Genomic DNA, 24,917 nt, shown 5'->3' with positions numbered 1-24,917 from the left:
AAAGGTACGAATACATTGAATTTCTATATTAAGAATGAAAAAAGAAAATAGGCTGACTAATCTATCTCCTTTTAAGGGTCAATGCACTCTATTACCATTGTGTTTATAACAAATGTGCTGGATCATGCTCTGCAGTAAACATGGCTTCAAGACTATATATATATATATAATGCTAGTAATATGTAATGTAATTACTGCTCTTTTACTCCATACAACCCGCAGTTCAAACCAGAACTCCAAATTGTCTGTCAGTAATCTGACCTGCATCGGTCAGTGTGCACTACATGAGTACTTCTGTTAACCTTTGCTACAGGTAGTACCTGCATGGACTACGCAGTAGCTGATAGAGATGACTTGAATACACAATTGATTACTCATTGCTCCTTTTGGTATTTCACACACACACGCACACACGCACACGCACACTCGCCAAGAACAGTATTGCAAAACAAAAGAACATGTTGTGGTCTTGGATGTGTATTTTTAATGCACATAAACAACACTTTTACTGCAATGCCATCTGTGTCCCTAAACTAAAAAAGACCAGGCTCCGAGCGGCTGATATTTAAAAAGTCCCCTCAGGTGCATGGCCCCAGCCACAAGCACCCAAACGATCGGGAACCATTGAGGAGACATGTTTGCCGTTGAGTAATGGAATTCAGCTTCCTACTTTTTTCCTGTGTCTTACCAAACCATGTGTCACGTCCACTGTGTTAGAATCACATAACGATGAGCATTAGTCTTCCAACACCTGTGATGCCCTCAAGTGGCCGCTAGGGCGCACTAAACACCGCCGATGCGCACTCCAGAGAGGTTGTCATTGAAAGCACCTTCTAAAACCTATGACATCATTTGACTTTTCATTAGCAGGCGGTAATTAAACTTTCGATGTCATTATACCCTGACAGGCAACCTAGCGGGCATCTTTTTAGTATTTGGAAAGAGCTTCTTGAGGTAAATTCAGCTCTAGGTCGGGACTGAAACCTTAAATGACCCAACCTGAGTGGAATTAGCAGCCGCGCACGGTAATTTCATATAAGGATATTAAACAAGCCGTCAGAGAGCTCGATTAGTTTGGTGCTTTATCATCTTTGACACAATGACGAAAAGCGCGTTAGTTTGCAAAGAAGTCACGTCCACCCCTCCCTCTGTCTTTTCTCCCCCACCCTCTTTTTTTCTTCTCTCCATCTCCCCTCTGCCTCTGATTGGTTTTCTCCAAACATAATTGGAGGCAAAATGTGACATCCTCAATGTCATGGACAGGAATGAGGCTTCGCCGGCATCTGCTGCCACCATGAAAAAGAAGGCGGTGGGCGCCGAGGGATGCAGCCACATCAGCGCACCAAAGGCTGCCGTCTCCAAATGCACGAGAAGCGACAGCAGTCAGAACGGTCTGGACCCCGGTTCCCCCGGAGCAGCGAGCGGTGAGCTGCGCGGTGCCGCCAGCAACGTCGTGATGGACGAGACGGAGGACGGAGAAGGGGAGTCCAAGTTTCAGCATCCGCGGTTGCGCCGTGCCGGGGGGAGCGGCAGCGGCGGAGGAGGAGGAGGAGGAGGCGGAGGAGGAGGAGGCAGTATCAGGATGAAGAACTTTACGCCAGGAGGGGGAGCCGCGTCCTCGGGTTCCAGGAGAAACTCCAACAAGGAGCTTTGCCATACGCACCCAGAGGACGCTGCTGCCGCTCCACGGCCCACTGCTGCCTCCAGAGCTACGAAGACCCAGACACCCTGTCCGGGCGATGCTGCCCAGCGCGGCGAGACCAGCAGAGCATCCGGGGCCGAGGCGTCGGGATCAGCGGTCGCGTCAGAGGTTTTAAACGCGACAGCCGGTGATGGTTGCAAAAGCGTCGCTCCAATTTCCAGTATGAAATGCAACAAAAACGGAGAATGCAGGAGGGACTCGGGTACCGGGAGCCTGCGCTCGATCATCTCCAAGCAGGAGAGGCAGACGGGAGGGTCGGGGAGGGCCGAGGAAGGAGGGGGCGCCAAGCGAGGAGCCCGTAACTCGACCACCGCCAGCATGGACGGTTCGATCACGCCAGGCGGGTCCCTGACCGGTGGGCACGGAGGAGAGAGCGTGAACCCCGGCACCACCCCCGTGTCCGGCGGTGCCCCCGAGAAAAGGGACTCCAAGGTGTCCTTTTCAAACGCACCAAGTCGGAAAGCGTCGTCCTCGCTGCACGGCCCAACTCAGACTCAGACCCAGCAGCCTCGGAACTCGGTGACTTTCCTGAAGCCGGAGGATGGACCGCCCATTGTGCCCGCCGAGGACGCGGAGCCTCAAGGCAGCCAAGTCAGCTTCATGCAGCGGCAGTTTAGTAGTATGCTTCAGCCTGGAGTTAACAAATTCTCTCTGCGCATGTATGGTAGTCAAAAAGCAGTGGAGAGAGAGCAGGAGAGGGTCAAATCAGCTGGGAATTGGATTATCCACCCTTACAGCGATTTCAGGTAAGAGATGGGTCTGCCATTGGCCGCACGTTGAAAGTCAAGAGGGGCCCCATTGCCATCTTCAAACTAACTTCATAGTGAGTAACCAATGTGACTCCAACACACACATGGTTATTGTCCAAGGCTACGGGCAGCTTATTTTTTAGTCCCCTCCATTGTAATCGAATCTGTAGCCAAGAGATTTGAATCGATGCACTGCAATGTGCTGCCATTTATCCCACCAAACAACCTGTTGTCAGGCAAATTCAACAAAGAGTGTCCTCTCAAGGTTGAAAATAAATCCCAAGTCTACACAGTAGCATGTCTGGGGTGCTCAACAAGCCCGGCCTGCTAACACTTTACCCGTGCAGCACGCTCATATTCAACAAAGAGGACGATAATTTGGGCTAATTAACAATGCCATCATTTATTTCTCCAAGAACGTGTTAATATTCGTTGAATGCTCTGTGAAAAGAGCCGCGCTTTACAGAATGTAGGCTATGTGCGTGTGTGTGCGTGTGCACGCGCGCGCGTGTGTCCGCGTATATGTGATGCACTCAGTAATGGAATGTCACCTTGAGCCAAGTGTGCGAAAAAACCTCAAGCACGCTCACTGGAGACATGTCCGCCCGTACGACTCCCATGAAATGATGCGCTCTGTTTATCACGGCTCTAATACCGATGACCCAGCTGGAGCATTCAGCGGCTAATTTGCCATCCAAATATTTGGAGACATTTACGAGCCCAGAAGGCTCCTCGTGACCCGGGCTTGACGAATTAGCATGTAAGCCTTTTTTCTCTCAGCCCCGGAATTGCATTGAAACCAGTGGATTGTCCTCTTGGCCTGTTTCAGCACCACGAGGACTGGACAGCTCCAGCGCCATTCATGTTTGACCCACTCTTATCACATAAAGCCAAATCAGCATCAACTTGAAACGTGTGCTCCCCAAAACGAGAGATGCGTTTTTTAGACTCTGGTTAGACGGTCTTAGTTCATAGCCACCCTCTCCTCTTATGCTAATCAATGCAAGCAAAGTTCCTCCAAACATGATCATCTGGGTGGATATTGTGAATTGAAGGAGTCAAAGCCTGTTGCATAAGTCGCAGTGTAATGACTCAGCGCCGCACCTGTCCTGCAGAGCCTCCTCTGACGGGTTCGATCCTCACTGATTTACTCTCTGTTCCATTCAACAAACATTAGTTAGTTCGCATTAGCGAGACAAGATGCTTCCTTGTGTACTGCAAGGTCGATAAATGCACAAAGTGCTCTCTGATCCCCATGTTCTGTCTGAGGCTGTGACGCCCTGTTTAACAGATAGAGAAACACAACATACATAATGTTTTTTCTGGGACAGAAAAATGCTTGTTTCGGGGGTCTCAGTCCGTCAAGGGTCCCCTGCCTAAATCAAATGCGCTCATTTGGGTTAATACTTAAGCATGTCAATCAATTAAAGGATCAATTAAAGAATGATCACGTTTACATTTTTCTGCTTATTGGATTGATAAGAAAAAGGTAATATTAAGTCGGTTAACATTTTACAATTATAAGTCCCTACTGAATTGACTGTAGGTCAAGCCAATGACAACAAAACAGGAGAAAGAAGGTGGAAATTATTTAAAACCTGAAGTGCACGTTTAGGTCCACCACAGCAATAAACAAAAAAAAGGGCAGAGATAATTTCTGTTGGATTTTAATAATTGTGTATGTATAAAGACAGTTCTTATGACAAAAGTTAATCATGGAAAAATGAATGTTTGCATCTCATTGTAGCTCCTGCTTTGCACTTTTTCCATCTTGAGTTAGTCTTTGGCTTTCCACAGGAGCTCCCTTTCCTTGACTCTATTTCTGTCTTTTTTCTCCCTTCTGTATTGTACACACACACACACACACACACACACACACACACACACACACACACACACACACACACACACACACACACACACACACACACACACACACACACACACTGTCATGAACACAACACAACTACACCCATGCCTGCTAGGTTCTACTGGGATTTCACAATGCTGCTGTTTATGGTGGGCAACCTGATCATCATCCCTGTAGGCATCACCTTCTTCAAGGACGAGACAACTACGCCCTGGATCATCTTCAATGTGGTCTCTGACACCTTCTTCCTCATGGACCTGGTGCTCAACTTTCGCACTGGAATCATCATTGAGGACAACTCAGACATCATTTTGGACCCTAAAACCATAAAGAGGAAGTACTTAAAAACATGGTTCATTGTGGACTTTGTGTCCTCCATCCCAGTGGATTACATATTCCTCATAGTGGAGAAAGGGATTGACTCGGAGGTGTACAAGACTGCTCGGGCCCTGCGGATAGTCCGCTTTACCAAGATCCTAAGTCTTCTGAGGCTGTTGAGGCTCTCCAGATTAATACGCTACATACACCAATGGGAAGAGGTAAGAATAGCATACGTTTCATGACTGTCCCTCTTTAAATATAACTCTGATCACACAGCTCTGAGCCACAGAGGAAGAAACACCCAATTTAGTCTGTGATAAAAGGTCACTGATCAGCCTCCAATATGCAGATTGTTGGCTTGTGACCAAACCAACAATCTGTCTGCTCCGAGCGGCCTGCTCTCTTCCGCCTGGAGGCTCAATATTAATGTTCTCACCTGCCACCTGGTGAGAAATGTAGAATGTCAGCAGGATGTTGAGCTTTAACAAACTTTGCATTCTAATTACTGTTATTGTCACACAAGGCCCCCTGCCCCCTGTCTCCCTGTCTGACCTGATAATCCCACAGGTGCCGTCAGGCGGTCTAATAAACAGCCTATTACCAGGGCAAACATAGTTAATCAATTACGGTGCCAGAGGTGGTAGAAGGTGATCATGATATCCAGCACTAGAGGGGTGTAGACTCAGATTATATACATTACTAATTGTTTATTTAAAGGGATTGGAGGGGTCTGGTAAGATGGCATTTCCTCAAAACTTCGACTTTCGATGTAAAGATGGGTGCTGTTGCTAGGTAGTCCCCTTAGGACTGAACTCTACGACCCAGTCCCACCCTCATGGGCTGTTATTTACTCAGAGAGGCATACACTGTGTCTGGACCCTGCTTCCGCCTCTCTGTCGGACTCCTTCCTCAAAATAAGGAGAACAGGAGGTCCAATAATGTCACAAGATCACTTGACTTTTTTCCGTGCCAGTATTGGCGGCCGGGTGTTGGCATTTTGCAGTAGTGAGCGGCGCAGTGGGGCTCGACTGCTAACTTGACCTTTGGATAATTGGATTTCTGAAGATATGATGTGATACGTGCACACGTACACCCACAGTGGTGCATGGTGGGAAGTGATACTTGGCATGCATGACGAATCACAATGGAGATGTGGCAGAGAGTGAGTGACACAGGAAGTGCTCAGTTACCAAAAGCCCACTCTATTTACATTATCCGTCATAGCTTATTTGGAAAATCCAAGAATCTCCACCCTAAAGTTCTAGTAACTTTTGTGCAGCTGTCCATGGTGCTGAAAGTTTCCATCAGCCACCAGAACACTGTTTTCAGTAGCAGTATGACAGATGATTCAGTTGTTTTGTCAGTTGCTGATTGATAAATTGGACAATGATAACTCCAAAGGTTAAAACTGAGTTTATAAAGAGCAGGAAATGTGCATCATGTCCAGTCTCACTCCTCTTCACTCCCATCACAGAGTCTGTCTTCTACCCAAGCTTGCCGTGCAAGAGATGACTCATTTATCAGAAATTTCTACATGACTCAATATAAAATGTTTCTAGTTTTCTACAAATATAGACTGTATTTAACTTTTGAGCAATTTGGCACCAACAAAGAGTGTTTTCTCGATCAGTCAGTCAGGTCGTAGATGATTGGCTTAAGTGACTGTCCAGTGACTCAGAATGATTGATGTGTGGGAAGACATAGACGATCAGTTGTTAAGGATCATGATGGTCCCCGTCCATCACACTGTGTGTTTGAATTTATGTGTGTGTGTAAGTGTTGGCACGTCTGCCTGCATGTGGTGTTGGTATATCAGTTTGCCTGCAGGCTTGCATGAGGGTTTTTTGTGTGCGACTGGACTCTGTGTGCATGTTTGAGCCTCTGATTGATGTCATGTGTCTCTGTGTAACAAATGTCTTGCTGATCCTGCTGTGTTTGATGTGGGACTGACGGGAATCTGTCTCTCCTACTTATTAATCAAACTCGGTAGAATCCAAAGACACTGTGGAGCTGAGCGGGAAGACGGTCCAAGCTGTTACTGAGATATTAAGTCAATGTCTAAAGTGACAAATATAGGAAGGGATCACAGAGTTCATGTTTAAAAATCCAAGATATTCTCTCTCTGTACGTGTCTCAGCCTAGTCTGCCCTCCCTGTCTTATTGTCTCCCTCCAGATCTTCCATATGACTTATGACCTGGCCAGTGCCGTGATGCGGATATTTAACCTGATTGGTATGATGCTGCTGCTGTGTCACTGGGACGGCTGCCTACAGTTCCTGGTTCCCATGCTGCAGGACTTCCCCTCAGACTGTTGGGTGTCCCTAAACAAGATGGAGGTAAGTGACAGGGATTCCTGTCGGTGCTTACCAAGTTGCACATAACACCACGGAACAGGATTTGCATTTTTATTCTGTGTTCATTGGGAAAGAACTGTGATGGGTCACAGGATATGGATTCATTCTGACCACCATCCAGAAATATTAACTAAATGTCTATTCATATTTACAGTAATGATGAACTCTTTTCTGTCTTCACTATGACAGAAACCCTCATGCTCTAAAAGGGTAGCGGAAAGGCTCAATCTGGTGAATCTATGAACCTTTTACACGTGAAAGAGCTTCATTTTAATTTCAAGACCACAACATGTTTCCTCTAAACTTCATTAGTTTTATAAGTACACTTAAATCAAAATATTAGTGAATTGCAACTTGACAAGTCAGAGGATCATCAATCTCAGTTGGTTTCAAGCTCGTACACCATGAATGCCTCCACAAAATGTCACGCAACAGTTAATGTATTCATTAATTCATTTTATTCTGAACCAAAGTGACCTGCCAACATTTCCACCCTTAGAGCCATGCTACTAATGCGCTAAAATGTAGTGATCTTCTAGGTCACTGCGATTGTCATACTGTTATTTCGCACTTTACCAGTGCACCGCACCATTTAGGTATCTCTTTTTATTTCAAATGATGATCGCTGCAATTAGGCTATTACTGAAGCAGGGGGAAAGGTCAGTATTTATTTCCAACAAATCAAAACAATTATTCAAATCACTGGCTTTTGCAGAAGCATTCAGCTGGTGACCAGCAAAACAATTTTGGGATCAATGAACCAATGAAGAACCTGTGAAAAACAAAACCGGAGGGATTTAAGCACACTTGTAGATCCGCTCGCTCCTCTTCTTCAGCACGTTGGGATGATGACAGGAAAGATAAAAGGGAGAGATGGAGGGGTGGGGAGGGAGTACAGCCTGGCAGCTGGGCTCTTTGTTGCCATGTTTCTCTCGCAGAGATAAAAGCTGGTTGTTTATACGTCCTGTCGGTGAGCCTTTTTCTGAGTGAGGCGAGACCACACCAACCCAGACATGAGGCACAGGTCTAAATGGGGCTAAAAACAAATTTACGTGCCCATGACAACTTGTAAATTTAAGGTTTAAAGTATTTCCTGGATGACAGCAGAGGCTTGTGTTTTTGTTGCTTTAAAGAAGGAAATCGTGTTCGCAAGTTAATGTGGCCATGAATCAATGTCCTCTCTTTCAGGTTGGTGAAAATAAGTATCTGTGTCACAAATCTGGCATTATTTTGGGTTTGATGAATTTTTTCATTGATCAAAATCTGAACTGATGTTTAAACAATCTCAGACAGAATATGCACAATGATGGCCAAACGGGTGCAGGCGTCTGCTATCACTCAGCCAGGAAAAAGCCATTTAAGCTCAGAGAGTTTAACCTCTGAAATACTATTTAAAGAATTCCAGCTGTGTCTGGCAAAATGTTACAAACTCTAGAATGCAGACATTGAGACACTTTATGCAGAGCAGTTGTGTCCGCTATTCCTAAAGTATACATTTATACAAATATGTACATAACAAAAGAAAGAAAATTGTATCCATGGATATTGATACGTTCATGTAGTTGCTCGATGAATTGATAAGTTGATTAATAGAAGAATAATGAGCAACTAATGAATAACCGATACATCTTTCCGTCATTTTCCAAACATTTACCAGTTCCTGCTCTTCTATTGTGGGTATTTTCTCTGTTTTTCGTTATTTGAGATGTCATCTAGAGCTTTGACAAATTACAAACAATTAATTGAAAATATATTGGACATATAATAACTATTGATGTACTCAAATGCAGCTATACGCTTAACTATTAATGTGGTGTTTCTTTTATTTCATGTAGGGCGTATATAAAATACATAAACCATGCTGACCCTGCCTGTAAAGCACTTAAAGCCAAGCAACCTAAACTGTATATCTTCCATATATAAACCCCACAAAAGGACAACGTTGTCGTTGCTGTGTGCAGGGTTTGAAGTCTAGGATGATGAAGTTTGGCGGTGACAGGCCACTGACTCCTCCGTTGCACTCTATATCTGTATAATCACAGACAGCCCGTCTCTCGGGAGCCGTCACTCTCAAACCAAAGGGCCGCTCCGGCTACAGCCGCCTGAGACCGGCGGCCTGTTGAGTGGCTGACAACTTGCAACATTAGCCATTGTGTTGCAGCCTGGCCATCTATCACAGCTCGCACCCTGCAGGGGCCCTGCTGGTGAGGGGCCTGAAGGGCCTGAAGGCAGGACCCATGGAGGGCGTCGAGAACACTGGAACTGTGGTTGACGTCCAACAAGCAGTAATTGGATTCAGTAAAACTTTTAATGCCTCAGGGAACATGGTTTGTTATTTCAGCACCCCAATTCAGTCCATCCATTTGATTTGGTTTATGTTTAGCGTGGTAATCCACAGTAAAGGTCCATGATAGAGTGCGTTTTGGTGGCAGCTCCTCGCTGCATCAGTGGAGGCGACGAGGTAGTGATGGTGACAGTGGCCCGAACCGACAGACCCCGGGTGTGTGGCTTCTACGCTGTTATTACAACGGTTTGTGTGCACCAGTCCATTACTGTATCCACATCACAGGGGCGCCTCCTTCTTATTATCCCCTGCTGCATCAGCAGGAGGGGGCTTTGCAGTACACTGGTTTGCTCCCTGAGAGAAGATAAGCCGGCAATTACTTTGTATGATGTCAAATAACTTTTATTTACTAACCGCACTTAGTTCGACCAAAACGATACCACAAGCCCACTGCTGGACATTGCAGATTGAATATAAACTAACGAGGCCTGGTAAGGGATGTACTGTAAACAGGAGAAGGGAAAGCTGCTTTCTAACCTCTATAGACTGGAATTTACTTTGTGTTTGCTTCCTGAGTGACGAGAAGAGAAATAATGAAATGATGTCAATCCCAGAGGAGCTCAGATGGGTTTTTTCCTGAAGGAGGTTTAGTAACATTGGTTCCTGTTCCAGTCGTTTCTCAGCATTCGACTCAAGCAAGAAGTTAAGTTACATGTTGCGTTGAAGTGCAAATGCTGCTTTGTTGGGTACATTAATTTGTTACATATGGTCACTATGAACTTGGCACCAGACAGGGATCATTTCAAAATGATTGAATGTTGCCAATCAGCCACTCACTAGTTAAATGATACAGCAGTTATCAAGGCATCTCACTCAAACTAAAACTAATAATGAGCTAAATTAATTTAAAAATCCAACTTAGAGGTCTTTATCCCAAACTGTCCCACAACAACAGAACAGGAAGCTTAATAGTAGATTGAGCATTTTCAGACACTAAGGAAATATTCAACAACATTAACAAATATAAATAACTGATTTCATACTTGAAGATTAGTTTCCCAATAATCATTCCTAATCTGCTTTTGTTAACAGTTGTGTAGTTTTTGTGTCACTGTGGGGACTACATATTAATAACTAAAAGCCTGTGTTATGAACTGAGATAGTGGAGCTTGATAGACATCGGCCGTTACCAAGCAATTAGGCTATCAAGCTGCATTGTGGGAAATGTGGGATCCTACGTTTTTAGAGCTTGAAGAAAATCACCCTCTGATTCAATTTATATTCAAACATTAAATTCAAATTTCTTATCATACCACATTCACCAAAAATGAAAAGACTCTAAAGACTATAAATACTCCTATATGTCGTATTGTATTCTATAAATAATAATTTATATCATAATTACTAAGACTACTTTTGAGCATACTGAACTTAGAAATGCTTGCTTGTGTCATTAGACATGCATTAGTTAAAGGAATACAACAGCTTATAAAATAATAATTTGTCACTTTTGGAACGCAAACACTCTCGTTCCTCTGTGTTTGAGATACTGAGCTGGAGCCGAAGTTTGGATAGCTTTGTTTAAATACTGAAAGCAGGAGGAAACAGCTTGCCCGGCTCTGTCCAACCACCTCTGAGGCTCACTGATTAGCAAGTTATATTTTGTTTGTTGAATCAGTATAAAGTTTGGTTTCTCTCTGATTCCAGTCTTGCTAAGCTCAGCAAGCTGCCCATCTCTAGTTTGACTGCACAACGATGGCAGAATCAATGCTCCCATGATACATAAACATGAATCTAAACCAGGAAGCCATCACACAGTGTTCATGTTAAAGGACAGAATATGTTGAGACGTCTTTTGGCCTTTAAATGACTCCCCCCCCCCCCCCCCCCCCCCTCGGTGGGTTGGTCCACCACTTGGATCCAGACTGAAATAAAACAACTGGAAGGATTGCTATAGAAATTTGAACGGACATTAATTTTTCCCTAAGGCTGAATCCTCTTGATTTTTCTCTACAGCGACCATGGGAGTGACATTTGCGTTTGAACCATCTCACCTTTACACCATCCTCACACAAGGGAACTTTGTAATTTGCACATTTCTCAACGCTTTACTTCTCATGACAAAGCCCAGATGAACCCTTGTTATATGTTAACTTCTATCTACATCATTTGTTTTCTGTTGCATTAGAGCCTCACAGGGCTCCAAGCGTGGCTTTAACCTCCCTTGAATTATCACACACTCTGCGCTGTGCTGTTACTTGTTGGAGTCACATGACTAACCTCTGGTCGCTCTGTTTGCCAGTTGAGACCTAAGTGCGAGGACATATGTAAGATACATGAGGCCTGCTGCATAGCGAGGCCACCACGGCCTAAAAAAAGAGGCATTTTAGGACGGTGGGAGATACATTTAAAGCCCTTTGCGTTATCGGCCAACTTCAAACATACTGTGTGCAGCTAATGGAGAGGCTGATTACTAACAAAGCAACGGATAGTTCCCACACTGAAATCTCTGGGGAGGGATGTTGAAACATCGGAGGCTGTGGAGTCTCTTTCTCCCTCTGTCTTGTCTATGCTATTTCAGAATCAAAGTGCTCATCGTTCATCTATTATTCAATCTGTTTCACTCCACTGTTTCTCTTTCTGTTTTCACATACACCAGTTAGCCAAAGCCCACTTGGTGGAGCTGTATTTATTTTTAGGAGTCTTCATTTTCCTTGCGTCACCGTGTGGCCCTTTAATGTCGTGTCTCTTACATCCGAAGAGACACATTAGGATTTTTCCACCAACAGAATCGGCCTCAATAAAAAAGTTTCATTATTGTTGTTCCCCTGGTAGAAAGATTTAAATCAAACCTCAAAATCCTCTGCTTTCTCCTTTACCATTACATTACATGTCTTTTTTTTACCATTATATTAATCGGCATCAGCCGTGTGTTTAGGTCAAGGTCACCGCAGTGGAGCTAATCAAAGCAAAAAGAGAAACAAAGGGAGTCAGTGGACAAAAGTATCAGATCAATGGAGCTTGTTGAGCTTTTTCATTCACTCCTCTCCTTTGTGACAAAAGGAGTTTGGGCTTCCAGCTGCAGGGGAATATCAGAGGCACTATTCACATTTAGGAAAGTGCTGAGCAGAGCGCAGATGTTATTATTGTTTTTATAGTAATAAAACAACATAAGAAATGCCGCTGATGCATTTTCAAACTTGGTACTTGAGGTATCCCCCTTCCTTGCATCTCATAACAAGCTGACTGTCGCTGCCGCTGGTGGATTCCTATTCACACATCTCTAAAAGGGCATATTTAATGACCTCTAATTATCATATCCTCTCTGAGGAAATCATTTCCGAACTGTCTCTACTTTACTGATTAGGCCTCGAAGGATTCCCCTGATGTCGTTCCCTCTTCCTCCCTCCATCCTTCTAATGCAACTCCGTCCCAGGAGCTCTCATTTGTATAAGTGCTACCCCACGACCCCGCTGCCCCCAAAGCTTTTCCTCTGACTCCCTGCCACCACTCTCCCTCAAAACGCCTTTTTGTGTAACATTGATGTCTTTAACGATTTGCTTATCTCCCTTTCCTCTGTCTCTCTCCACAGAACGATACCTGGTCTGAGCTGTACTCCTTTGCTGTGTTCAAGGCAATGAGTCACATGCTTTGCATCGGTTACGGCCGGCAGGCCCCGGAGAGTCTTTCAGACATCTGGCTCACCATGCTGAGCATGATTGTAGGAGCAACTTGCTACGCTGTTTTCATTGGCCATGCAACGGCCCTTATCCAGTCCTTGGACTCCTCCAGACGGCAGTATCAGGAAAAGGTGAGGAGCCTCCATGTTCCCAAACCTTTTGTTGTTAACCTCTCACCATTCAGTTTCCCCCTCTTTTGATCCAATATTCGCTGACTTGCCAAGACCTGGATCTGAAAGATCAGTACAACTATCATGTCTCCACAGTAAATCTGAAGCAACCATCAAAGCAGCTAAATTAGCATATAGTTGAAAAATCCACCTTCCAGCACCTGCAGAGCTCTCTAATTAGCCTGCCATCTCTTTGAGAGCTGACGTGTACTTGCAGAAAAGAAGATCACTGTTATTGGGTTGGTACTCTGTCAGCACGGGCTGAGGGCTTTGGTTTAGATCTCACTCACGACTTGACTGCACAGTGGTAGTTTTGGGCTGATTGACCCACTGGTGGGCCGGTGCAATTGAATGGCAACTAAAGGACACAATAGCAGATACTATTCAACCACCCCCATGAGTTATTGTCCGGCCTTTGTTTTTGCGAATCAGAAACGGGGACGGGTATCACAGCTCAACAGTGCTGCAGCAGTGGCCTGTAGCGGTAACAGCACCAGCATCTCTGTTTCCAAGCAGAGTCTCGCTGGCTGGGGAGCAGGGGGTGCAGGGGAGGGAGGGGGGGGGGGGGGGGGGGGGTGGGGGGGTGTTGCTGGCTCTCAGCAGCCAATCAGAGGCTGCGGGTGTGTTTCGGCCAGGTAGAGCCACGTCGTCAGGGGGGAGAGAGAGAGAGAGAGAGAGAGAGTTTATATGTATGTGTGATATAATGTCCCCTTGGGCTCAGTAGAATTGATGAGGCAGCAAACCTGTGTGTCCTGCCAATGTCATCCTGAAGGTGACGTGAGCAACCATGGCCGCCTCTACTTCTCCTTCACTGACTCGCTCGCTACCTGCTCTCTGTGTCATTGGTTTGCATCTGAACCATCCCTCTTTTTCTCTAACTTCATCCACCTTACTTATAGCTTAAATATACCTTACATACTTTGACCTGATCTTCAGCTGTGTCTCCCATCTCTCTACCCCGTTGTTTCCATTTCTTTCTCTTTCCTTCGTTTCCTCCTCCCTCTCCATCCTCTCTGTGGGTGGTGTCCTTTAGAGGTGCAGTGCTACTGCTAGCTGTCTGCTACAGGGAGCACAGCGAGGGGGAGGGGAAACCTGTGGGAGACGGTGGCGGCTCGTTGTCAACTCCTGGTGCGTTGTGAGATATTTTAACATTGTCGGTCTCACGTTGTTTGGAGTGGTTTTGTCCGTGTTTTATCTAGCTGGCATCGTTTGCAACTCCCCTTCCATTTTTTGTCCATGCGACTGGACGCTTGTGTATAAATCATTTCCCAATAAATGCTTTAAGTGCTTACTGTTGCTCATGTCTTAACTGTAAATCCTGGATGATGGTAAAAAGTTTTGAGATTGATCCATTGCGTTTTTGTGAGAGGGGCCCACTCTCCTGTCCGAGAATAATACAATTGCTCTGCGCCCCTTTCCTGATTACTGAAGGTTAAACGTTTTCATGTCAGCTTCAATATCCAGTTAAATTTGCTCCACAAGCAGCTGTGTCTTATGCATTTATGATCTGTGATGATGAGTTGTACAAGTTTAAGTGGCCTGTTTTTCTCAATTTAAGCATAGGAAAGGGAACTTGTTTTCACATCAGAAATGTGTTTAAAATGCTGTTTTCGAGTACTTGCTTATATTTAGATATTTGCTAATGCATGGTCAGAATATATATATATATTTTTATGTATATAAGTCTTTTTTTGACCAGCTGTCAGATTTTCCTATTTCTATAACTTTTTTCTGCTGCTCGGTGAGGATTAGTGAGCTGAAGTGATTATTTAAAAAAAAGTGTATGGCAGAAAAGGGCCAGCCATGCCAGTGAGGCTGATGCCGATGCATGCAGGGTAAATTCACCACACCTCCATATTGGACTGTAAGTGACATTATTATCATTGGGAGGGTGTTAACAAAACAAGTCTGCTGGCAGTCTGTTACAGCCCCAGTGAGGCTCCAGCTAGCATTGTGTGGACGGATTTTGGAAAGTTACACATAGGAATAAATGTTTGTTGATATCTGACCTTCAAACTTGCATTTTTGTCCAGTAGAAGGACTTTGTTGGTGCTTTATATTCTTTGATTTTTACTTTGTGATTCTGACATTACCCTGTTTTATGTAATGCATTGTAAGGTCACTAGATGATGCAGCATGAAAGGCTGCTCACACTTCAGGGTGCATAAACACACTCACTCATTTTGCCTGTTCGTTCATGAACTGCCAGCATAATAAGAACAGCATGATTAACATGGGAGTTTACACAGGAGAAGACTTATTTTGTGTATTCAATAAGTGAAACCATATACAGATGAACTAATTATAAACAGCTGAATCCCTTTAGTTGGTTTTGGATTTTATTTTGATGCACGCCCAGGGATGATGGTTTCACAGTCAGATATGCTGCTTGTAGTGTGTTGATGAATATGTGGTTGTTGTGTGGGCTAACTTAATGTTTATGGCAGGACCCATACTATTTTCTTACAGCCCAGCTTTTGTGTGAGAAACGGAGAAATTCGTACTCCTAGTTCACAACAAAAAGAGCGTCATTTCATAAATAATATTACCCAAAGTATTATAAAACGTGTCTGATGAACAAACCCTTATCGGCCCAGTTTCCTTTGCTTGTCCCTCCCTTTGACTGAATTGTAGGAATATTGTTATTTCCATAGAAGTCTCATTTAAATGAACGAGACTTTGTACTGTGTGAGACTCCACATTGTGGTCCTCCCTGTATACACATCTCTCATCTGAAGAAAGACGAGACAAGCTCTGAGTAACACTATCTGATTTTTTTCTTCCATTGTTTTGGTGAATGTGCTGCATAATACAGTATAATGAGGCTATTTAGCAAGGAATTTCGTGAATGAATTATACATCCACATGGCTGTTGAGCCAGAATTAGCATTTACAATGGACAGAAGTTGTGGAACGAATGAGCAGGAGCACAGGAGAGAAGAGGAAACAAAACACAAGGAAACAAAAGGAAAATAAAAAAAGGAGAGGGAAATCATAGAAAACTAATACCTACGTCAGTCAGTAGTTAATGGTTAAAAAGTGTAAAACGTACAATCAAAGACAAAACTCCCTATATGCTTTTGTCTGAATAATAAATCCCCAAGGCAGAAGTTTACAGGACAAAATGTTAGAGTGTTTTGCTGTCGCATACAATGTCATCAATGGGACACAGAAAATATATGTCATTTTCACTCTCATTTGGGGATTTATCAGCCTCCTTTGGGTGCTGTGACGCCTCCGCCAAAAGCTTGCTCTCTCTCCTCTATGACACTTGAGTGACTTCCGGTTGTCCTGGTGACGATCGATACGCCGCAGTGAGACACGGCTCTCAAAGTCAAGCCATTGAACCGGCACCATCTAAGTTTAATCAGATAGGCTTTTGCTGCCTCATTCGTTCACACTGCGCCGAGTCACAATGCAGCCACGGCTGCTTGCCCGCTGCATCTCCGCGGGGAGCGTGAGGTTTTCCCTCGGTGCCGGACCACCCATCACCTCGTTTTGCTCATGATCAGCAGTTCTATTCTGTGAGAGGTTCACCAGCTGCAGTGTTACCTTTGTCACGTCGGGTAAAGAAGTTGTGACGCGCGGTCATTTCTTCAGGCCATTTTCATCTGCAGATGTCATGAAGCAGAGTCAGTCATGCAGGTGAGACATTGTGTGTTGCGTAACTCTCGAAGATCACAGGAGCTGTGCAGCTGCCCTGCTGTGCAAGACACTTTGCTTTACGAAGATGAATCATTTTAACGAGGCATGTTTGGTTTATTTTTGTTTATGTGATATGGCAGAAGGGAGCATGCAGGGACGGTATCAGTCAGAAGCACATATTGCAATCTAGCAATGTGGTGTCATTGTATATCAACATCCTCTCTGCAGAAACATTAATTGGTAGCATTAATACAATGTACAGGTCAGAAAGTATTTGTTTTCCCTGTTTTGACTGTGATCTAATAATTTGGGTTTGAAATAAAACAGACACGCTGTGACTAAGAATTCACCACCAACTTTTCCCCTTGAGAGAACGTTAGAAAATTGCCAGTTTTATGGAAACCTTTTCTGGATTAGACTTTTTCAGTAGAGAGGCGTAAACACACTGAGGCATGTTAGCATGCTAACATTTTGATAGTAGAGGCCAAAGTACTGCTAAGGCTGATGGAAATGTCATTAGTTTGGTGGGTATTTGGTTATGGACCAAAGTACTGACAATGGAATAGTCAAAGGGGGGATTTAGGTTCTGCAAAGTCATCACAAAGTTATTAGAAATAATGCGGACAATCACAGTGTCTAAAAACCTTTACCTTTCCATTTAGGCATATCTTTACCTTATGAGCATAAAAGTTATCCCTGAACATTTTGTCCAAAGTCATTGCAACGGTCTAATGGACAAAAGTACTGCGGTTGATTAATTTAATTTTTGGCAAACAATCACAAAAGAGGGGAGGTGTTTATTGTGGTTTTGTGGGCGATTTAGAATTTGCACAATATTCTCAAACAAATAGTATGAGTTTGTTTTACTGAAGACCAGACTGAACTTTGAAAATGTCTGAATAAGCAAGAAGGGAAGAGTACAAACCTGGCAAAGCCTCTCCGGGGAGGAGGCCAAGTGTCTGCCGATGTCTTTCGGGTCATAGAGTCCAGCCAGCTATTGAAAAATCTGCACACAAATAAGAAATAAGGAGACTTTATTCAAGGTTATGTTAATCTGTTACTTTCTTCCTCCTACATTAATTTAATATGAATTTACTGATTTAAGCCAATCAAACACACGGGTTTAGTTTCATATCAAATCAAACCCTAGATATATAAAGAGGTCCTCAAATTGTAAAGCGAATATCAGCTGGATTGAGATAATAGTGGGTGTTTTTTAGCTGTGATCTGGTTGCAGTGTCCTGTGCTTTTCTCAGTCCCTGAAAGTTGTGCGCTCACAGCAGCAGGTGTTGGGCCCGCTGAGCCTCTCAAAATTGCTTTTTTGACAGCTTTGTATATGCAGCAAAGTATGAAGAAAATCTTTCTCTCCTAACAGTCGATTCCTGGTCTGAGCTGTACTCCTTTGCTCGATTCACCACGTCACCCATCGCCCCGATTTCCACAGGCCGGCCCCTTCGTTTTTGGTTTCTCTTGATTGATTGTGATTAGCAAATCCCTACAACAGGAGGTGATTGTTCGTGTTGTGTTGCATTAGTGTGCCAACTGAGTGTCGGTATCAATATGGTTTAAAAAACCCCACTTGTAACTGCTTAGTCAAATGTCATATCAAATATCACATTTTGCTCTGCTTTGAGGTGTCTACACACATTCAAAGACCCGTTGCATACTTGTTGTGTGTGAGTTGTAGTTCCTGTTGTGTATTTTAACATCAGTGTGTAACAATATGGACGCATCCATGATCACATCATGTGGCCATTTTCTGCTGTGAAATACACATACACAATACATATTTGCTTCTGTGGTGAGTGTTGTTTGTGGTTATTCATTTAAGATGGACTACAGAGCCCATCCTCATCATAATGTCAAGCAACACTGTGGCTCAATGATGTGTTTTTGATATCTTTTGGTCAACAGTGGTGCCCTTTGGCTCAGACTAGTCAGCTTTGTAAGGTGTTCACTACACACACACCACTTGTTTGTGGGGTTGATGCGTTGTTGATTTTGTGTCCTCTTCATGAGATTGTTCTGTCAATGAGAACAATATAGAGTAAACACATATTGTTTTTATATATATATATATAAAAACAATATATGAGTAAAACAAGTCAACATTGTTACAGCTGAACAACTGTTGTCAGAATATTGATGTGCACGGCATTAACAGAACATCATCTCTGTCTGTCTGCCTCCCTTTTAGTACAAACAAGTGGAGCAATACATGTCCTTCCACAAGCTGCCTTCCGACTTCCGGCAGAAAATCCATGACTACTATGAGCACAGATACCAGGGCAAGATGTTTGATGAAGAGAGCATTTTGGACGAACTCAGTGAGCCTCTCAGAGAGGTAAGACACATATAAAGTATAGAGTCTGATTGTTTTTGTGTTTTAGGTACTTGTTTGGTTTTTAACATTTATTCTAAAATATCCTGATCTCAGTATTCATACTTGGTTGTAGTTCTGCAGTTAAACAAGTTTCAGTTGCTTCTAACAAAACCATGTCTTTTGTTAGGAAATTGTGAACTTCAACTGTCGCAAGCTGGTGGCCTCCATGCCGCTGTTTGCCAACGCGGAGCCGTACTTTGTGACGGCCATGTTGACCAAGCTGCGTTTTGAGGTATTCCAGCCGCATGATTACATCATAAGGGAAGGAACCATTGGGAAGAAAATGTACTTCATTCAGCACGGAGTCTGCAGCGTCATCACTAAGGGAACTCTGGCAATGAAACTCTCTGACGGCTCTTATTTTGGAGGTAGGACACCGTCTGTGGCTTTCACTCCCCCGCTCCCTCGTTTCTCTCCTTGTTGAGATTTTTAGCCTTTTTTACTTTCTTTTGCTGATGCACTTCATCCTTCCTCTTTTCAGAGATCTGCTTATTAACGAGGGGTCGGCGAACGGCCAGCGTGCGAGCCGAGACTTACTGTCGACTCTACTCGTTGTCCGTTGACCACTTCAATGAGGTGCTCGAAGAATATCCCATGATGAGGCGCGCCTTCGAGACCGTTGCCATCGACCGTCTAGACCGCATAGGTAAAAGATTCCCTAAGTGAATGCTCACATGAGAGATGAGAGGCTGATTTGATTTTCTATTAAATTGTCAATCTTTACAAAAATAATCTGGTTCAAAGGGACTGTGCAAAACCTTCTTTGGTTTTCTGGAGGAAGTTCTTGTCCACACAATCGAAGGTTTCAACCACTGATGCAGTCCGACTACTGACTAGCAGTGTGTATTGTCTTTTGTTTAGTCACTTTTCCTTTCATACCAAAACACTCTAAAATGAACACCATATACTATAGTTAGTAAGTTATATTATTCATTGGAAATCTGTCTAGAATGTATGTTAAAATAGGGAGCACAATGAGCCGAGCTGTTCCATCAGAATGACACAGGACAACAGAAGATAAAAGTACATGATGACACATCCAGTTTCCTCAGGGCCATAAGCCATTTCTAACTTCAAACTGTCCTTGATATTGAATCCATTTTTTGCTTTCTGCAGGTAAAAAGAACTCCACCCTGATGCACAAGGTTCAGCATGACCTCAACTCTGGTGTCTTCAACAATCAGGAGAACGAGCTGATCCAGGAGATTGTCAAGTACGACCGTGAGATGGTGAAGTTGGTGGACCTGCAGCGCCCACGCGCCATGTCAATGACCCCGTCCATTGGCGGCATCTTTGCTCCCCCCGGTCAGTCGCAGTCGGGCTCTGCTATCGCCACGCTCCAGCAGGCCGTGGCTATGAGCTTTTGTCCTCAGATGGCGAGTCCGCTGGTGGGTCCAGGGACTCTGCAGTCTCCTCGTATGGTGCGACGGTTCCATGTGATGCAGAGCCTGGCCAGCCCGGTCGCCATGTCTCCTCTTCAGTCTCAACCTCCTCAAACGTTCGGAGGGGCGTTTGGTTCAGCGATCTCCAGCCCGCCTGTTCAGAGCCCGCTCGCAGCTTCAGGTCGGACTTTCCAGTACATGGCAAGCGCAGGACCCTCTGGTTCCCAATTGTCTCTAGTACACCACCATGCCCCCAGCCCAACACAGACCCAGCAGAGGCCTGCCTCTCACAAGAGCACCCACTCCCTCCACGCAGGCAGCTTGAGCCAGGATACCCGGGCCATATCTGCCTCCCAGCTTTCACTTCCCCAGGAAGGAACACAACAAGCGGCCTCTGCAGCCCCCAGCCCTCCACCATCCACCCGCACCTCCAACAACTCCATTGGTCCCCCGCAGCCCCCTCACCCCAACCTGCCAGGGCCCTCGGGGGTGGGGAGATCAGCAGGAGCTCAACAAAGGGTGGCCTTTGCCTCCACTCCCTCTCCCGGTGGACCTGCTGGAAAAGGGGCAGTAGCAGCAGCTGCTGGATCAGGACCTCCAGACTCCGGAGTTCCCAAGAAAGATTCAATTGTCAGCCTTCCAGAGCTAGACTCTGCCAGATCCCGGCTGTCTTCCAACTTGTGACCCTGGTAGAGTTCAGGAAAGAGGCCTTTTTTTGTAGGAGAATCTGTTTGTTTTAGGTCAGACCAGCTGATTCATCAGCCTGCTAAATGACCGATCAGCAGCCGCCAGCGGCACCAGTCGGTGCACCTGGATGCACGGCTCGCTGGTGTCAGGAGAAGGAAAAGATCAAGTCTTTTGAGTCTAGACACTTTGGTTAGGAGGAGTCTATACAATTAAACTAGTATAACTTAAGGTGGAACTGGTCTAGTCTACTGTGCCAGCAACTTTAGTCTTAGTATCACCCCTTACACTGCTTCCAAACACCTACTGTATATCGCTGTCTTTACTGTAAAGATATGAAGAAAAGTATGATTTATGTAACTATTGCATACTGTGTAGAATCCATGCAATGCAATCTAGCAGGAGCTGGACTTAAAAATGAAAATCAGGGACTTGAGGTCAAATGACAATGACATTTTAAGCGTTTAAAAAGTGTTTTGAGTGTACTTTTTCTGTATAAGCTGTCGTAGCAAAAGAACACATTGCTCTTCATATTGTTTAAAATAGTAGTGAAAATAGTGTTTTAGACCGCTGGTCGATCTTACATCGATTTGTAAATAGTTGATGAAAAAATACAGAGGGATATTATATTCATTGTATCTACCCAAACCAAAGTTGAGCTTGAACACAAAGTCTGGTTGTGTCTGTATCAACTAAAAAAGAAACATAGAAGAAAATGCCATTTATTTAACTGCCTTGATTCAACGTTAGAAGCCATATATTTGGTTTGTGTGTATGTATATATGTGGGTGTAAGTTTGTGTGCATGAGTTTGTTGGGTCATTTTGGTTACATTTTCAAAGAATGGACTCACACACAGAAGCGCAATTGGTTTCACACGCTAACGGCAACGCTGACCTGTTTTCATGAAACATCTGGCAGGCGGTCAGCTGTTTAGTCGGCGCACTGATTGTAACCCTGAAGGCAAAGGTGGTTAAATAATCTGAGCTTTATTGAAAGGAAACATTTGTGAACAATCCACACTGTATACTTGCTTGTTTTTGTCTAGGTTTATTGATTAACACATGCAATATAATTCTGCAATACTCTACCCCGCCTATATATATAAATATATATGAATATAAATATCTTTACATATGCTGTACAGGAAATTTTTCCTTTCATTTCTTTTTAATGTGAACTCTTAAAGAATCCAGCAGCTATTGTGGCTTCACTTGAAGTATTGTAATCCAGTGACCATGTTGTTACGTTAACCAAAAATGTTGGGAGGGAATGAGAGGACATGTCATTTTTATTAAAACATAAGGGACAAACTGCTCAAAACTGGTCCCAGGAAGAATTCTCACTTTGAGTTCAGCAAGTCAGATCCTCGAAAACGTCACTTTAAACACCATTTGAAGATATTAAATTGTAAGATGAATGGGGGTGGGATGTATGGGGCACTAATGCCCCACATGAACCCAAAACTCCCACGAATGTCTCAATAGTTTGATCCACAACAAACCCATTTTTAAAATTCCGGCATTGGGTTTTTGGCTTTGGTTATATTTGTTCAAAATATTCTGATCCTGTTGAACCTAAAAGCCTTCTCTTGCTGAATGTATGCCATATGAGAAGGAAGACAGCTAATCAGATATAAACTGCCATGTAAATAAAGGGACAGAGATTTAAAGAGGCTTTTATGATGCAAGGAGCAAGGCGAGGCATTGCTGTACGTGTTGCTGCGTGTCTGTGTGATCTTTTTCAGTTTGACGATCCTTTTCTGGGTAGAACGTTGCTGTGTTGAAACTGTGTGTTACCTTCTCCCCACACATCCTATCCCCACATCCCCGCATCCCTTTTATAGTTCATTTATTCCAGCTGGCCCCCTTGTGTTGCACTTCACCCTTGTAATCAAACCGAAAATTGATGCTCTATTCTCTTAAACCAAGTGCAGTACCTCTTCTGGACCCATTATCTGGTTAAACTATGAACGACAAAAAAAAAAATCCAATTGGGAAAGAAAACAGGTAACCGATGAATAAGTTTAACAAACAGCGTTTAACTTTTTCAGCTCTCAGCATCGATCCAGTGCCAAACTCTAAAATCGATGGAATGGACATTTCACTCAGGTTTGATACCTTTTCAGAGAGATCCATTGATTGCCGCAGCGCTGCTGCTCATTGATTTATGTAGTCCTTTCCGTCCTCCCATAATCAACGAGTTTATTTAACCATGCTGAAAGGTTCCCCTTGATTTTTTATTTGGCCAAGAACAACAATGATCAATCGAGTGGAAACACAAACGCTGAAATTGGTATTAACACAGCTTGCTGTCGTTTTGATCACTTTGAGGGTCGCTTGAGTCCTGAAACAATGTGTAAGTGATTGTTTTATCCAAGGGCTTCATTGTATGGTTTAGAAACCCTTGCTCCTTTCCCCTGCAGAGCGACTACATTTCCACATTCCATTAGAGCCGTAACATGCACTAAACCTTGTTCGTTGTCGTACCTGCTGCGACTCTCTCCTTCGGCAGCACGGGGACGTTGTATTGCTTTTTTCCTACGGGAAAGGTTGATGCCAAAATGCCAATACGATTGTGAATGAATCCAGTCCATCCGAGTCGATAGTTGTTGTGCGCTTCAATACCGTTCCGGTGCAACTAGTTGGTCCTTTTCCCTATTCCTATTCCTTTGTGCTAATACCAGAGTTTGCCCTATTAAAGCTGCTATCAGGACTGTGCTGATATTATTTGAATGAGTCCACAGTCAGTGAGAGCAAGATGGAAGGAGAGTTAAAGAGCTAATGTTTCAGGCAATATCAGGCACGTCTCTGTTTCATTGCGTCCATCCAGTAAGATACTGTAGTGTGTAATTCACTCCCACTCAAAGGATGGCATACCCGACACTTTGATCAGTACCACTCTGTTTCAACCCTCTGCCATGAAGCGGACACAGCCCTGGCCGAGCACGCACTTCTGTCGGTTATCTGTTTTGTGTCTGTGTCACAAGTGTGTAGTTACTCGGCTTGCAGCCACTGTGGAATTGTGTGCGCGTCGCAGCGGCGTATTTGCCTGATGACAGGGGGCTCAAAGTGCGATTGTCTAATGGTTCTTCTTCTGGACCTCGCTGTGAAGTGGGATTTGAATCCCTCATACATGTTTGACACTGACTGACAACTATTGAGAGAATCTAAGTTCCAAACCTCTCATTCTCGCTGTACCAGATATTAAAGGGTACTGAATGCCTTGGTGTTGATATGTTAGCAAATCAGGGTATTCTTTTTGTCTGTAAAAGTGTCTTTGATTTACCAGTACATTTGATTTGTTTATTGATTTTTTATGTGCCCCATGCACACGGACTGTATATACCTTGTGCCTAGTATATCTAGTTTCCACAGTCTATTTTTGTGGTATGTATGTGCCTGTAAAAATGCAAATATGTGTTTTTATTTTCAACTTGCAATATATGTAAAAAACATTAGATGAAGACTAGTTTGCTAGTTTGCTGAATTAAAATGACAATGTCAGTATATATATATATATATATAATTTTCCCTGATTTGGGAAACACAAAATTGCACATTTTTGTTGGTTTGAGCCTTCCAACACCATACGCGCTGTACTCTGTACTTTCATGTCCTGTACATATGGTATACACAGAGATGTGGGGCACTTTGTTGTGTTTTTCCACAACCTCCTGTATAAGACACATTTT

The 24,917-nt window shown here is 43.9% G+C and overlaps 1 protein-coding gene across 1 annotated transcript; it reads left to right on the top strand.

The window, feature by feature from the left end:
- The first annotated feature begins 446 nt into the window (after positions 1–446).
- LOC119209220 (potassium/sodium hyperpolarization-activated cyclic nucleotide-gated channel 2-like) lies at positions 447–23,014 on the top strand. Its single transcript, XM_037458366.2, has 8 exons — positions 447–2,448; positions 4,437–4,860; positions 6,817–6,978; positions 12,873–13,091; positions 18,973–19,119; positions 19,286–19,526; positions 19,640–19,804; positions 20,275–23,014. The coding sequence occupies exons 1-8, from the start codon at positions 1,256–1,258 to the stop codon at positions 21,222–21,224; spliced, it is 3,501 nt and encodes a 1,166-aa protein (XP_037314263.2). The 5' UTR covers positions 447–1,255; the 3' UTR covers positions 21,225–23,014.
- The last annotated feature ends 1,903 nt before the right edge of the window (positions 23,015–24,917 follow it).

The sequence above is a fragment of the Pungitius pungitius genome, chromosome 15 (assembly GCF_949316345.1).
Source record: "Pungitius pungitius chromosome 15, fPunPun2.1, whole genome shotgun sequence".
In the NCBI taxonomy this organism is placed as follows: Eukaryota; Metazoa; Chordata; class Actinopteri; order Perciformes; family Gasterosteidae; genus Pungitius; species Pungitius pungitius.
This window is presented reverse-complemented; position numbering and strand designations above follow the sequence as displayed.